The sequence below is a fragment of the Archocentrus centrarchus genome, chromosome 6, assembly GCF_007364275.1.
Source record: "Archocentrus centrarchus isolate MPI-CPG fArcCen1 chromosome 6, fArcCen1, whole genome shotgun sequence".
Lineage (NCBI taxonomy): Eukaryota > Metazoa > Chordata > Actinopteri > Cichliformes > Cichlidae > Archocentrus > Archocentrus centrarchus.
This window is the reverse complement of record NC_044351.1, coordinates 27,493,981-27,509,202: the sequence shown is the minus strand read 5'-3', so window position 1 is coordinate 27,509,202 and position 15,222 is coordinate 27,493,981. Positions and strand designations below refer to the sequence as shown.

General features: G+C 39.4%; 1 protein-coding gene across 1 annotated transcript in view; it reads left to right on the top strand.

Annotated features, from left to right (window-relative positions):
• abcc8 (ATP-binding cassette, sub-family C (CFTR/MRP), member 8) overlaps window positions 1–15,222 on the top strand; it is a 56,224-nt gene that overhangs the window by 11,349 nt on the left and 29,653 nt on the right. Inside the window, exons 6-13 of the mRNA XM_030732203.1 lie at window positions 1,328–1,570; window positions 4,490–4,678; window positions 5,582–5,746; window positions 6,474–6,629; window positions 11,443–11,577; window positions 12,178–12,340; window positions 12,475–12,515; window positions 13,002–13,147. Of these exons, the coding sequence (XP_030588063.1) occupies window positions 1,328–1,570; window positions 4,490–4,678; window positions 5,582–5,746; window positions 6,474–6,629; window positions 11,443–11,577; window positions 12,178–12,340; window positions 12,475–12,515; window positions 13,002–13,147 (1,238 nt within the window). The remainder of the gene's footprint in view (window positions 1–1,327; window positions 1,571–4,489; window positions 4,679–5,581; window positions 5,747–6,473; window positions 6,630–11,442; window positions 11,578–12,177; window positions 12,341–12,474; window positions 12,516–13,001; window positions 13,148–15,222) is intronic.

Below are 15,222 nucleotides of genomic sequence, written 5' to 3'. Positions count from 1 at the left end.
GAGATGCTTCCAACTTGTGTAATTTAAAATTCTCCATTTTTAGATTTTCACTGACTTTCTCATTGTTCTCAGTACTGGTCATATCCAATGAGTTCCAACAAACAAATTCTTTTTAGGCTGGCAAAGAGAAACTACCAGTTGCAGTAGATCATAATCACTAACGAGAGGTTAATAGTCCTTGGCCTTGTCAAGTTCAAAAACACTGTAGAACCTTCAAAACCACTTATTAAAAGATTTAAGTGAGTGCATGTATACTTTTGACCCTGTGCTGATTAGAGAAAATCCAAAATAAATTCATATGTTTGCACCCAGCTCTTATTTTTTAATGTCATTAAAGATGTATGCTGTACAATCCTTCATCATTCACTTTAAAGTATAATAAATAGACACTAGGTTCCTCCCACACGTGTGGTTCAATGTGGGGCTTCATGTTGGTCCCTTGTCATGTTTCTAGATGCATCTTATTAATATTTTGTTGATTGCACAGCAAGATGGCTATTCAGCTTTTGACATTTTCAGCCTGCCGACCACTTCTGAGCATGGAGAAAATGTCAGACCAGTGTACACTTTTCTTGACTTTTTCCTTTAGACAATTCAGAATGTGTTTGTCTCTGTTAACCTCTGCACTGAACAAACACCTGTTACTAAATCCGATTGCCCTGAGCAAACAGCAGAGAAACAGACTCTCCCATCATCCCCTGCAATCATTTGACCTGTTAGACCTCCGTTTGTTGAAGTACCCTTATCTGCACTGTTATAAGTGTGTAGATGGCTTGTATTTATATAATTAATAACTACTCTACATGTTAAAATAATAGAAAATAAATTACTGCATGCTTTCATTCAGTTTTCAGTAATCCACTCATGATCTAGCTTTGATTGGCTAATTAATTAATGCCCAGGAACTTGCAGAATATAATTGCTGAATATTTTTCCTATGCTGACCCATTTTTAGACAGAAAGAACCTTGCAAATACATTTTATTTTGTTCATCTATAAATATTTTCTGTGGCTTAATTGATTTGCATAAAGCCTCAAACACCACAGTGGTCATGCCTTTCCCGGTTTTGAATTCATTCTATGCTCTATAGCTGTAGTTAAAGTAGAGCCGCATCTCAATGGTTAAACTTTACATTAGTCAGCAATTTCCATACCAGACAGCCTGTACTGCTTAGCTTTCAGCAGCTATACTTTACCCCACTATTATGGATTAGTCAGTGTTTCCCTATGTTTTAATACATAATCAGTGATCTTTATTGTTCACTCTTAATCTTCGATTAACTGCAGGGAATTGAACAATTAATCAGACTTCTTCTTTCTCTCACAGCGCTACATGTGTTTCACCAATCCAACAGAGGTGAAGCCTCCCGAAGACCTTCAGGACCTCGGCGTTCGCTTCCTGCAGCCCTTTGTCAACCTGTTGTCCAAAGCCACCTACTGGTGGATGAACACCTTCATTACCTCTGCTCACAAACGACCCATCGACCTCAAGGTCATCGGCAAACTGCCCATAGCAATGAGAGCACTCACAAACTATATAAAGCTTCGCAAGGCCTTTGAAGACCAGAAGGTTAGTAATATTTAGTAGATCTTTGTGAATATTAAGGGGGTTGTTGTCCAGTAAACAACATTCAGTCACTGACCACTTTGCAGCATTATTAGTAAATATTGTGTATATTTTCTGGCTACAGCTAGTGTTTAGAGGGTAGCTGTGGCTCTGAAGGTAGAGCAAGTCGCCTGCTAATTGGAGGGTTGGTGGTTCAATCCCTGGGTTCTCCAGTCTGCATGGCAAAATATCCTTGGCCAAGATGCTGAACCCCAAGTTGCTCTTCGATGCGTTCATCAGAATGTAAATGTTAGATAGAAAGCTTTTAAAATAGAAAAAACATGGCTGTGTGAATGGATGAATGAGTGCTTGAGTAGAAAAGTGCCAGTCCATTTACGAGGGTGTGTGTGTGTGTGTGTAAAAAGCATTACTACTTACCTTGTTTAATTATCCGTCCACCCGTCCATGACCTTGATATAAATAATTCAGGGTTGTGGGGGTCTGGAGCTTACTTTAGCTGATATATGGTGAGAAATGGGCCGTGGACATATCACTTGTCCATCACAAGACTAACATTCACACTTACATTTACACCTACAGGCAATTTAGAGTCACACATTCATTTAAAGTGGCCATCTTTGGAGCGTGGGTGCAAACCAGAGCTCCCATGGAAATCCCACACAAGCAAAGGGACAGCATGCAAACTCAGAACACTGTGCTTCTTTTTGATGATTATCAAGGGATCATCTTGGATCTTGATCTCAGATGCACAAATAAGATTTTAAGTATTTATGTGAGAAGTCAGCATGTAGCTTGTTTGGCTGCTTACAGCCCCCACTTTGTTATTTATAAGTTTATTAATAAATCTCGTGCTTTTTATATTTCTCTTGAGTATGTTTGTAGAGGCCATTAGGACATGTGCATAAAGTGATCTGGGAATGCCACAAAGGTTTTTTTTGTTATTCTGCCATTCTGTCCAAAAAAAAAAAAAAAAAAAAAAAAATTCCAGAAAACAGAGTCAATGTCTTTCCTGCACTGACTCATCACTCACTGAACTGTGGGACCATTCAACTTTATTTGGACATTATAACTTTAAGTACTTCAATAATGTAAACAGTGAAATGTCACACTGCCATGAGTATACTGCATGTGCACATGCTCAGACTTATTCTCTAAATTGTGCTTCTTTTGTTTAGGAAAATACCGCTGTGGTATACGTTCCAATACTACAGATTATAGATTGCATTTTTGCATACTGAAAGGTGTTTTTAGTATTTTTTTTAACCTTCATATATGCAAATTAGAAAATGCATCCAAAATAAAGGTGCCTTGCTGGCTTTGATTTTCTGTGGTGGGTTTGCTTGATATACCTGTGATATCCTGTTATAAGTCAGTTTGTATAAACAAGTCTCCATTTCAACTCATTAAAAAAACAACAAGGTTGTCTGAAAATGTTTGCAATTGCAAAAATCAAACCCTTTCTCTCATAAAATTAAAAATTTGCACTCTTTCAATTCCTCTTCCTTTAGCAAAATCAATAGTAATTTGTAATGTGGCTCCCAGGAAGGTTACATGTATGATAATGTAATAATAATGCGAGTATGTTTATTTGAGAATTTTATAGGCTGAAGAAACAGCTTGTTTCCCTCTCTTCTTTCTGGTCTTCTAGTCTTGCTAATGCCAGTCCAGGCTGTCCCTCGTTCCCTTTTCCGTCTCTCCCTCTCTGTCCATCTCACTTTTGGAGCACGTGTCAGGGGTCAGATGTGAAGGGCGTCCTCTGTAGGGTCATTGTTTTCCAGTGTTTGGAAGGTCACACTCAACGTCATGTCTGCATGTGTGTCCAGTGTGAACGCAACCCCACTTCCTTCCGGCAGGAGTAGGGGATGAGAGAGACTGAGGGATCCCAGTGGAGCAGTGGGGAAGTGTGGTTGGTGCTGAAGCATTTAGAGGAGGGCCTGGAGGCGCCAGGTCATTCCCATTCTACTGTGAACGAGGCAACATCCTGACCCCTGCGGGGGTGAAAGCACTGCACTTCATGGGAAGCTAGTTTCACTGTGAGTGTGTGAGAATGAAACATCCTCCTTCCTAGTTGTTTGAACTTGAGGTAGGAAGAAAGGATGTGCGTGTGTGTCTGTGTAAATGCTGAGGTTTAATGTAAGCTTGAATAGAACGATAGAGGCACATGATAACGGTCACGTCTGTTCTCACAGTTCTGAGAATGACTCAGAGATGTTCACAGAGATGCACACACACACAGGGAAAATATCCTGGGACTGTTTGCTGCACCGTGACAGTCCAGATGTTTTCCTCTCATCATTACTAAATAACCCACTTAACCATGCTTTTGTGTTGTTTGGAAAATTCATATAATTTTATATACAAATAAAAATTCAGTCAGCCTTGAAAATCATCTTAACCCTTTGAATTTTAATCTCTTATATTTTTGGCTATTTGAAATGATTACAAAGTGTTTTCTGCGTCATTGACAAGGTGCTCCAGCTTCAATACCCCCAGAGGAGTAATGTATGCTTTTTATATGGTGCAGTAGGCTCCAGTGTGAAATTTGCCATTAATCATGCTGTCCAAGGAGGATGAGAGCCCTGAACTTGACCTCATTCTATACTGCAGGTTTCTGTTGCAGTGCTGTGAACCAACTCTTGAGTTAATGGTGTTGATTTGGCTTTTATGTTCAAGCAATTAATTCCTCTTGCTGTGTTAGCAGGCTTTTATACTCCAACCTAGTTTCTTTGACTTTTGTTGTCCTGCTAGTTCAACTCCACAGAGAAATGGCACTGTAGTTTCTCTCCAAAGACGCTATGTTTATCATGCTAATGGAGCAGTGTGAACATTCAGCATCCAAATATGAGTCATTTCTCCTCAGTGTATTCAGTCATCATGCTGATTTTTTTTCAACCTCTGGCCCTTCTTTTTATTACCCTTAAGAAGCCTCAAGGCACAGCACCCCAAGGTCCAAAGTGGATCTGGCAAGCCCTGAGGAAAGCATTCGGCAGACCTCTCATCCTCAGCATCACGTTCCGCTTCCTAGCAGACCTGCTGGGCTTCGTTGGTCCTCTGTGCATCTCTGGCATCGTCCACCACATCAGCAAAGACAATCGCACCATTCAACCACCGGTGAGGCCATGGCCACAATAACATAACATAACACAACATAACAGCCTTCTGTAATAAAACTTTGTGTGATTAGCAAGTGACATAGAACAGACATTGAGATAAGAAGTGTTATTACATTTGTGATAAAGATTTTAGAAAATTTAAGCAATGACGACAGCTTTAAACATACCCGAGATATCACATGGTTTCCTCTTGCCTCTACAATTACAGTTAGGTGAGACAGTTATGATACCCTGTCTCCCCTGTACACCTGCCTGATGGTGCACTAATTTAAACCTTATCAAATATTTATGAAACTTATTGCTACAGGAACAGTCTCTGTTTCTTAGATTCAGGCATAACTCTTCAATTATTAGTTTGAAAGTCATGTTCAGTGCAAGGAATGGTAAGAAAAAAAACACTTAAGAGGCACTCAGTAAATATTCTTGTCTGCAGGAGACAAGACTGAAAATAGTCACAATTTCAGCCAGTGAGTATTGAGAGAGAACAAAACATGAGGAAGTTTCAAGGATGAGTTGCTATGGAGTTCTAATCAATAATTTGTAATTCCTTCTGGGAGAATGACCCTAAAGTAATGCAGGGTTCATTAATTTTTGAGGACGATACTGTGTCCGTGTTCTGTAGCCTGAACTGTATTTTACTTGGTTTCCAGCCTACACCCACATATCAGCTGTGTGTTTCACTGCAAAGGCTCTGCTTCATTTCAGTTAAATTGAGTTTCATGCATAATATTAAAGCTTGCTCTGAAATGGAGATAATATGTTTTAAATGGATGCGGTCCTGAACAGGAGGAGTTTAGCTCTGGGGCATTCAGCCTATAATACTGACAATGGTTTCTTCCTCGCTAACAATGACAAATCCGTCACTTTCTGCATCCTCCTTTCTTTGTCTCTGCACTTCCAGATGAAGCTGCTCGGTATCTATTTCATTTCCTCCAAGGAGTTTCTGGAAAATGGATACGTGTTGGCTGTGCTGCTCTTCTTTGCCCTACTCCTACAGAGAACTTTCCTCCAGGCCTCCTACTATGTGGCCATCGAAACAGGCATCAACCTGCGCGGAGCCATACAGGTACTCTGTACTGATACATTCTGTAAAAAATTTTAAAAAACTGTGTTTATTAGGTCAAGTTGAAAAGTTCATTGTTAGTCAAAAGCTGAAAGGACTCAGCCATGAAACCTTTTAACCTTTGCTTACATTTGTCAATTTTAAAACTCCCCAAAATATTATCTATTGATTTGGGTGTCTGAACATGATAAAAAGGTGTAGTAAATAGTTAATTACACATAAATACATATTAAAGCGTGTTAATCTCAAACAAACAACGAACACAAGCTTAGTAAAGATTTAACAGTGCCATAATAGATAAATTAGTCGAACACCTGTACTGGAAACATTCCTCTGAGATTTTGATCCATGCTGACTTGATAGCATCACACAGTTGCTGCAGATTTGCGAGGTACACATGAATGAAAGGAGTCTCCCATTCATGCCACATTCAGAGTCACTTAAACCTCCTTTCTACTCTGATTCTGATGCTCAGTTTGAACTTTAACATGTCGTCTTGACCTTTTCTATATGCCTAATTGTATTGAGTTGCTGCCACATGGCTGATTAGATATCTGTGTTAACAAGCAGTTGAACAGGTGTACATAACAAAGTGGTCGGTGAGTGTGTATTTACACATTGTATTGTGTTAAGGCCTAACAAGCACTATACTAAGCACTTCTTAACTAATGCTTATCACAGGGAAAAGCAGTTACTGTTAACCCTTTTACGTACTTTGTTCACTCCCCAGACTAAAATCTACAACAAAATCATGCGTCTGTGCACCTCCAACATGTCCATGGGTGAGCTAACCGTAGGTCAGATCTGCAACCTGGTCGCCATCGATACCAACCAGCTTATGTGGTTCTTCTTCCTCTGTCCTAACCTGTGGGCCATGCCAGTACAGGTACAAAGCATGGTTTTCTCCTGTGCTCTGCCTGTAGATATCTTTATGGGTTTTCCACTAAATTTAGGTGTTGTTGAATTGTCATTGTATGTTTCAGGCTTTAATTGTATTTCTAAAGATAGCTTGATATGTAGAGTGGCAGTGGGTTACTTCCATTAATATACATTTGATCCATATAACTCAGAGAGCTGCAGCTGCAGCCGCTGTTTTAGTCTTTCTTTCACTCACTAAAGAGGACAGAAGTAGAGATGTCTATGCTAGATAAACCAAATTTTTCTGGAAGATGCCTGCTAGAGTTTTCTTGCAAACAAGGAAAAGTTATGCTTAAATTCTGTGTTACTGACCAAGAGGCTGTTTGTGTCCTCGAGGTCTAACTAATGAGTCGAATGCATTTGCTTCCTGGAAAAAGCTTTTGCAAAGCAGGTTTGTTGTGAAATACTTTAAATGTGTCCTTTACGTCACATTTATTTGCTAGCATTCCTCATCTACTTCCTGTTTGAAATCTTCAGGATGACTATTTATCCCATTATCCATAAACAAAACAGAGACTGGAGGTCCAAAGCTCTGTGGTGAATGTTGTCTTTACTACCAAGGATTCAGTGACATCATAACCATACTGGAGACGTACAGGGGACACAACTCAGGTGGTCCCTGGATATTTTCTCTACCTCCATTTATTTATGTAGGCTGTGTGGCTGCCTAGCCTGCAGTCCTTTACTGCAGATCTATAAATAATGTTTTACACTATGTTACAGTGCACTGGATAGTGTGACTCTGTGTTATACATTTGCTGGCTTTTTGCCATGTTGCTGCCTTTCTGTTACTGCATTGCTCTTTCATTGCATGTTGTACTGTTGCGCAGTTTTTTGTTTGCGTCCCTATGTGTTAGCTGCCGTTAAGATGAGATTCAAAGGTCTTTATAACACTGCATTTTTTAATATTAGATTGTCTGGTGCGCTGATGTTTCTTCATGGTATCTGTTTTTCTGTAGTTTGCTGTGCACTCTGTATTTTTGATTGCATTAGACTTATAGCGTATTCTTTTTACCATGTGGGGGGAAAAAAGGATTGTATACAGACATGTGGGTGCTTAAAAACTGAACGTTTGGTGTTATAAACACTTTCGTAGATGAACAGTTTGACTGTTAATGCACGCAGTAGATGACCTTTGAAATAAGTGGATTGCATAATTTAGGTCAAGCAGCACTGTTATTCACCGTGTTCACTTTTATACCATCAAGTCCCTGGGCTAAATTAGACTTCAATACGACCACCGTTTATAATGAAACTACAATATCAGCAAACTATGGAGATCGATTAGATACTTGTAGAGATTTTGTGTCACAGGAAGCCTGCAGAAACTCATAGCTTTCATTCTTCCACCTGTTCTTTCTCAGAACCTTACACAATACATTTTTCATGTCAATTTTCTTCCTTCTGGCCTGTGTCATTACACATCAGATGAAAAAAGTAATTTTTGCCTTAAATATAAATGTGGAGAGATTTAATGACATTTTAAAATAAAATACCTTTAGAAGACATTTATTTTTGCTGCAGGTCTAGTCCAGTCCTGTGCTGATGTACAATGTGTATTCTGGGCTCTGGGTTTAAGTCTTTGTTGACACCTTGCATTGTGTTTGGGTGGAGGGGGGGACCTTATCTCTTTACAGCAGGAAAACTTTGTCCCAAGAACGGAGCTTTAAGCAACTTTTATTTTAAAATGCTAAAAAAAGATGAAAGAGACTACTCAAATACAAGCCCCAGGGCTTATAAATACTATCTTTTATTTTTTTTACACAAAATCTCTCACACATTACATGTGCATACATAGTTAACCATTGTCTAGTATTTTTGTCTCTTTGTATTTTCAGTTTTATAATTTCTGCAGACATTTGAAAGACAGAAACAACAATTTGCTTGACTAGGACATCAAACATTACAACATTAAAAAGTATTTAAAAATCACCAATAACCATTCAAGGCATTGAAACAAACTCTTATCAGTAAAGATAGGAATAAAAAGAAAAAAAAACATCCTGTGAGCCTGCTGGTATCTCTGAGGTTTAAGCAGCATTTGTATTCATTGGCTGTACCCACCTGTCTGGGAATGAATCCATTGTACTCGCTCTCTGCTGCCTCCTGCACTGAGCTTTTGAAATTCACCACTAATCTCAGATGTGTCAGCTCTTTACAAAACCAGTTTTCTCTGAATTCCTCTGTCTTTCAGTTTAGCGGCTGCACTAATATTTTAGTAGATTAGCCCCTTTGTTGCCTGACCAAATACACAAATAAATAATTATTTCTGTACTGTATTTCAACTGTACAAGGCCTTCCAACATTTTCTCACGGAGATGAGTCATGACCCCAAAGATTGAATTCAAGCATCAGTTGTTTTATTGCTTACACCTGTACTTTTCCTCCAGAATGTCTTTTATAGGCAGGCAGCAAAGACCAAAATAAAACGATGAATGCTTTGTAAGTCAGTGTTGGCTTTAAGCAACCAGAGATATGATCAGTCTTTTATCTGTGATACAAAAAGGCCTTTCCTGCCATTTTGGTTTTGTTAACAATGGCTCTGTTCCATCAAGTGTCCCAGTGAACCACGGCAGTGAACCAGCATGAACAATAACAGGAACTAGTGAAATCCAATCTTTTCTTTTTTTAAATATTATTAATTACACCTTTGCTTTTCCTGCTTTGACAAACCAAAGTATTTGTTGCTACAGGGTCAGTTATGACTCAGGATGAGCAGACTTGAGCTAATCAGTCTTCTTTTTGTTGAATTTTGTCCTTTTCCCTGCCATTTAACATTTACGCGAGATGACGCTTGTGACCAGTTATTGTGAATTTATATTACAAACAGATTTGTGTCCTGTTTTAAACAATGCTGTTGTCTTTAAAGGTGTTAATTTTGTCCTTCTTGTTTATCGCTTTGGTCCAGACTGAAATGTCTGACTGAATGTTGGATGGATTACCATGAAATCTGTATTAAATATTGAGCCCATGATTTTTAATTTAGCTCCACCAGCAGGTAAAAATACTAATGTTTCCCTTAAAGCTGCTATCATGGCTGAACACTCCTAATCCCCAAGAAAGTGGTCTTGAAATTCACAGTTCTGCAGTTCTGCCTAATGTGAATCTAATAACATGCTTATAAAATGTAGCTGAAAGCAGCCACGAAGGGGCCAGTTAGTTCAGCCAGTGTGGCACTAAGAGAACAGACTGTATATAATTGATGGAAGTTAGTACTGTGACACCACCCAGTGGTTTCTGGACGCAATATTTTAAACCCTCAACATTTTGTGTTTTGGCTGGTGCTGTGTTGCCTTCACTAAGAGACCAACAAAGTGATCATGCTGAACGATGTTACAGGCAGCATGATGTTCTCCACAACTTCTCCAGACCTTTTTGCATTGGTCACATGTGCTCAGGGTGAATCTGTTCTCATCTGCCAGTGAGGACAGGGCCCACTAGAGGACCTTGGGGCCTCAGGCAACCTTCTGAGTTTGTGATTGTTTGGTGACAGACATTCACACCAGTGGCCTGCTGGAGGTCATTTTGTAGGGTCTTGCAGTGCTCATCCTGTTCCTCCTTGCACAAAGGAGAAGATTCTGGTCCTGCTGATGGGTTAAAGACCCTCTACGGTCCTTTCCAGCTCTCCTAGACTAACTGCCTGTCTCCTGGAATCTCCTCTATGCTCTTGAGTCTGTGCTGGGAAACACAGCAAACCTGGCAATGGCACGTATTGATGTGCCTTCCTGGAGGAGTTGGATTACCTGTGCAACCTCTGCAGGCTCCAGGTACAGTGTCATGCTCTGGTCGTGAAAGTGACCCTAGCTAAATGCAAAACTAGTGAAAATACGGCCAGAAAATATGAGGAGGGAAAAATGTTAGTGGCCTCCACCTGTAAAACATTCTTGTTTTGGGGGTTATCTCATTGTTGCCCCTTTAGTGCAGCGTACAGACTAATAAAATACTATTTTCATCATTAATTTCATTCACCGAAACTGAACTTACTACACAGAAGGTGATGGTATTTGTAAGATAACTCCATTAAAAACATTTCAAATGCACCACCAGCAGAAACACTATGGAGAAGTCCATCACAGTGACTTGAATTAGTGAGCTGCAGTTTCACGCAGCTGAATTAGCTAAGGCAAACAGCTACATTTGTGTTTTACATATTTAAACTTGCTGTTTTTTTAGGTGTAAATAAGCTAACATGAACAGTACACTAATAACATTCTTTAGTTAATTAATTAATGGCTATATAAGAAAAGTCCTGAAGGCTTGCGATAAACTGGTGGAAATCAGTGCCATACAGTTCTAGGGGCTTCAAAGGCAGAAAGTGACACAAGATAAAAAAGATGCACATAAAATGCGGGAAACACCATAGATGCCTTTAGCATGGCTGCTTGGCCTCAGTTGGGTGTGACTGATGTGAGGAGCTGAGAGAAACTGTGTGGGGGCTGGTGGTTTACACGACTGACACCTTTCTGTGCAGCTTTTATGAAAAATAAAAACCCATCACCCACTTTCTCTCCAGTGACTCTCATCCATCTCTTTGTTCTGCACATATTAGATGTGAGGTGTTGTTGTTGTTGTGTACTATAAGCTACTTGTTTGTGATCTCCCTGCCTGCATGCTGCTGCCTTTATTCTGTTCAAGGTCACAGCTCCACAGAAAGCTCTGCAGTGTATTGATATGGATTTTGTAATTGTCCGTGAGGAGTGATGTGTGAGTGAAAACTACTTCTGCTTTCACCACAGGGTTAATGCTTTTTTTTTCATCTTTTGTGCATCTTACCTGCTCAGATTATTGTGGGAGTGATCCTGCTTTACTACCTCTTGGGAATCAGTGCCTTGATTGGAGCGACCGTCATTGCTGTGTTAGCTCCTGTACAGTACTTTGTGGCTACAAAGCTGTCCCAAACACAGAAGAGTACCCTGGTGAGTGCAGTCATGGGCTTTTCTTTCTTTCTTTTTTATAGTGAAGTAGAATGGTTTGTGGCTATTTTTATCTAGTTGTAGTCATGTTTGCATCTGAGGCTGGCAGAGTGTGTCGTTTAAGCTAATATATTTCAAAAAATAAACAGCTAAACTGTGGTTTTTCTGGTCCCCAGAGATGAATTCTTACTATCTCCGGTAATCCCCAGACCTTTTTTCTTATGTGTTGCACAAGATTGCCACTTGCTCAGAATGAATTTTGCATTGAATGGACAATAATGGTTTTTAGTGACCCCTGTACTCTGTGCTCACTTTTAAATTTCCTCAGTTTTTATAACAAGACCTCAAAATAACATTTCCTTAATATTAATATTTCCTTGGGGAATGAGGACTTTTATTTATCTTGGTATGAAAGCCACTTTGAATAAGACAAGCCTTCCTTGCCTCAGGCCTATCTGCTACTTCCAACTGCTCTAAAGCTGCATTTAATATAATTATACTGTTTTTCTCGGTCCTTGGTACCGTCGCTGAGCTGTGTATCATTCACATATGTGACCTCTATGTGCCAGATTGAGGTTAGGTAATCAAATGTGCCTTTTTCAGGAATATTCCAGTGAGCGCCTGAAGAAGACCAACGAGCTGCTGCGGGGGATCAAGCTGCTGAAACTGTACGCCTGGGAGCACATCTTCTGTGACAGTGTGGAGGAGACCAGGGATAAAGAGCTCACCAGCCTGCAGGCCTTTGCTCTTTACACATCCATATCTAGTAAGTCCCTTCTATCCCTTTGCAATAATGATTTTTGACCTTCTTAATGTAATACAAAAATTAATATGAGCACATTTTACAATCTTGGACTCTTCTAGAGCCTCTAGAGATTTTTCTTTCTTATTTGCTTTCAGTTTTCATGAATGCGGCTATTCCTATAGCAGCTGTGTTGACGGTAAGTTTAAATTCCACTGAATTCACTAATATTTACATAATCATAATGCTTAAGTTAGTTGTGCCTTTTTATAATAACTATTGGTCAGGGTGCATCCTGTTGTTTTGCTCCCACTGTGAAGGATGAAACAGAGACAGTGCCAAGCAGTCTGACTGTCCAGTGACATTTCACATTGAGACAGTGGAGGAGTTTCTGACAGCGCTACACTAAATCCTGTCTGTATTTATAGAAGTCCTTCATAGTTGTAGACTTGAGTGGTGACAAATGAGAAAAGTCCGACAGATACCAAGGAGTAGGATGACCGTGAAGGGCACCTGGAGACAAACAACTCATCTATGATTTGATTTAATTCTCAAACTCTTAACAAGATGATGCAAGTCTGACTGGCCACAAGTGACTGTCATCTAAAAAGTTATTAATTAAAGGAAGTAAATTCATACTTTTGAGACTAATTTCCACCATTATGTCCTCCTTCTGAACCTGCAGACATTTGTGGTTCACGTCCACATCTCTGAGGACGCTGATCTGTCACCAGCTGTGGCCTTTGCCTCTCTGTCCCTCTTTCACATTCTGGTCACACCACTCTTCCTCCTCTCCAGTGTTGTGCGCTCCACTGTCAAGGCTCTGGTTAGGTAAGAAAGAAAGCCATGTTTAGGTAAAGCTCATGTAGATATTTATTTTAAATGATGTTGTATGTTAAAAAATGCCTGAAAAATAGTCGTGCAGAAGGGGATTAAACTAGATTAAACAGTATGGGGAATGACCTTGTTGTGAAAATCAGTGTGATTAGATGACCTTTTCCCACAGTAGATGGATCACCTTTGTTATCAGATCAGCCTTTGCTTGTGTAAGAAAGGCCTTCCCTTCTCAGTTATTCCAGTCAACTGTTCCCTGACACTAACATTTATTTATCTCAGCAATTACTTTCACAATGAGTTTGCCAATCACAACATCAGTTGTGATTAGCTTGTTGCAGAGTAGCTATTCCCCTACCACAATGCAGTTCTCTGATCCTTCAGGCTGCCTTGCTTATTATATTGAGTGATAATATTGATTGTTTCATGCAGTATCTGTGCAGGGTAATTAGAATTAAAAGGATCAAGGTATTTTATAGCTTACATGCCTTTATCTGCAGAGATGTACCCTGGGTCTGCAGATGTCTTGATAGGCTTTACAGGTAGTTAAAAAACAAGTGCCATCAATTGCACACAAGCAGGGGCTCTCCCCACAAATCTGACATATGAGTAATAAAATCTGAAAAGGTTTTAGTTCATGTTTTGCGTTGTTGCTCCTGTCTGACTCCCCTCACCCCCAAGCTGGTCACGTTTTAAGATTGTAGGATCTTCACCTTAGAAATCAAAGCACTTTGAGCTGACAGCAGTTGTGAACTGACACTATACAGATCACGCTAAGCTGAAGTCATGCCGCGTGTAAACATAAGCTTTCTTGTCACTAGCAAATTCAAGTATGAATGAGTTCACTGAATCAAACAATCCTGTGAGGATGTCTCATAAAATCAGTGAAGTGGAGCTCTTCTTAGCACTCGTCAGGTAATGTGGCATTTTAAATCGCATCATATCAGCTTGTAGCTCTTAGCAGTAATCACAAATTATGTGTGGTGGATGGATAAAACTGCCACAACACTGCACATCACATCTTTTGTTTTAAAAGTTCTCATACTACAGTGTTGGCAGCATTGGGAAGGTTGCTTTTTTAAATGCAGTGGGTTATAGATTGCTACGCACTCTCCTAACTGTGCAATAATGTTAGAACCCCTTTATGATTTCATGAGGAAAATATTTTGAGAACTGAAAGGCGTTCTTGTCTGACGACGTGGCCGCCCACCTCGTCGTGGGCAGCTGTTCACAGCATGGCAGATTCGGGTTTCTTAAAGCAATGCGCATTTATTTGATTGGAAGGAGAGAAGCAGTGGAAATTTAGTGTAATTGCAGAAACAGCTTCCTATAAGCCATACTGTGATGGTGTTGTGTTAAAATTGTTACCTGCATGGTGGGAAAAAAAATTCCAAGCAACAAAATGAATGTTACAGCCTATGTATATATGATTTAATCTCTTTGTGATCAAAGTTTTAATCAGTAGCTGTAATTTAAATATGTGTTCTCAACATTCATTGTATGCTGGTTTTAGCAGAACTAAAACACTCATTTTAATTAGGATGGATCTGGAAGCTGTTTGAGATCCTTTGAGGTTCCTTTTTTGGGACTGTGTGATCTGACACACTTAATCAACGACAAGGAGGGACAACTTAGATTTAACACCTCAGCTTATCGTCACTGAACATGACAAAATGTTTCTTTGAGGAGAAAAATAGGATTTGATTGTAGCAATGAACTGTAAACAAAATGCACTTTTAGACTTTTTGGACCGAACATGTGAATGCATCATGAGTCATTCTCATTATATAATCCAGTTGATGATGGAGGTATATATTTTTGAAAATTTCTCACATTAATGTCATAATTTTAGCATGTTACTATACTTCTCACATCTATACCAGGTTTTTTTTAATGTATGGAGCACATGAAGATGTAAATGAGTAAATTAAGAAAATTAGTTGATTCGTTCTCAGCTTTTATTTAGTGCTGACTTTGTAATTAATTTAGACTCCATGTATCAGTTTGGCTCATTAAGGAGCAGGAGTAATGAACAGGTGATGCAGAGATATGTGAGTGTGTGTGACAGAGAC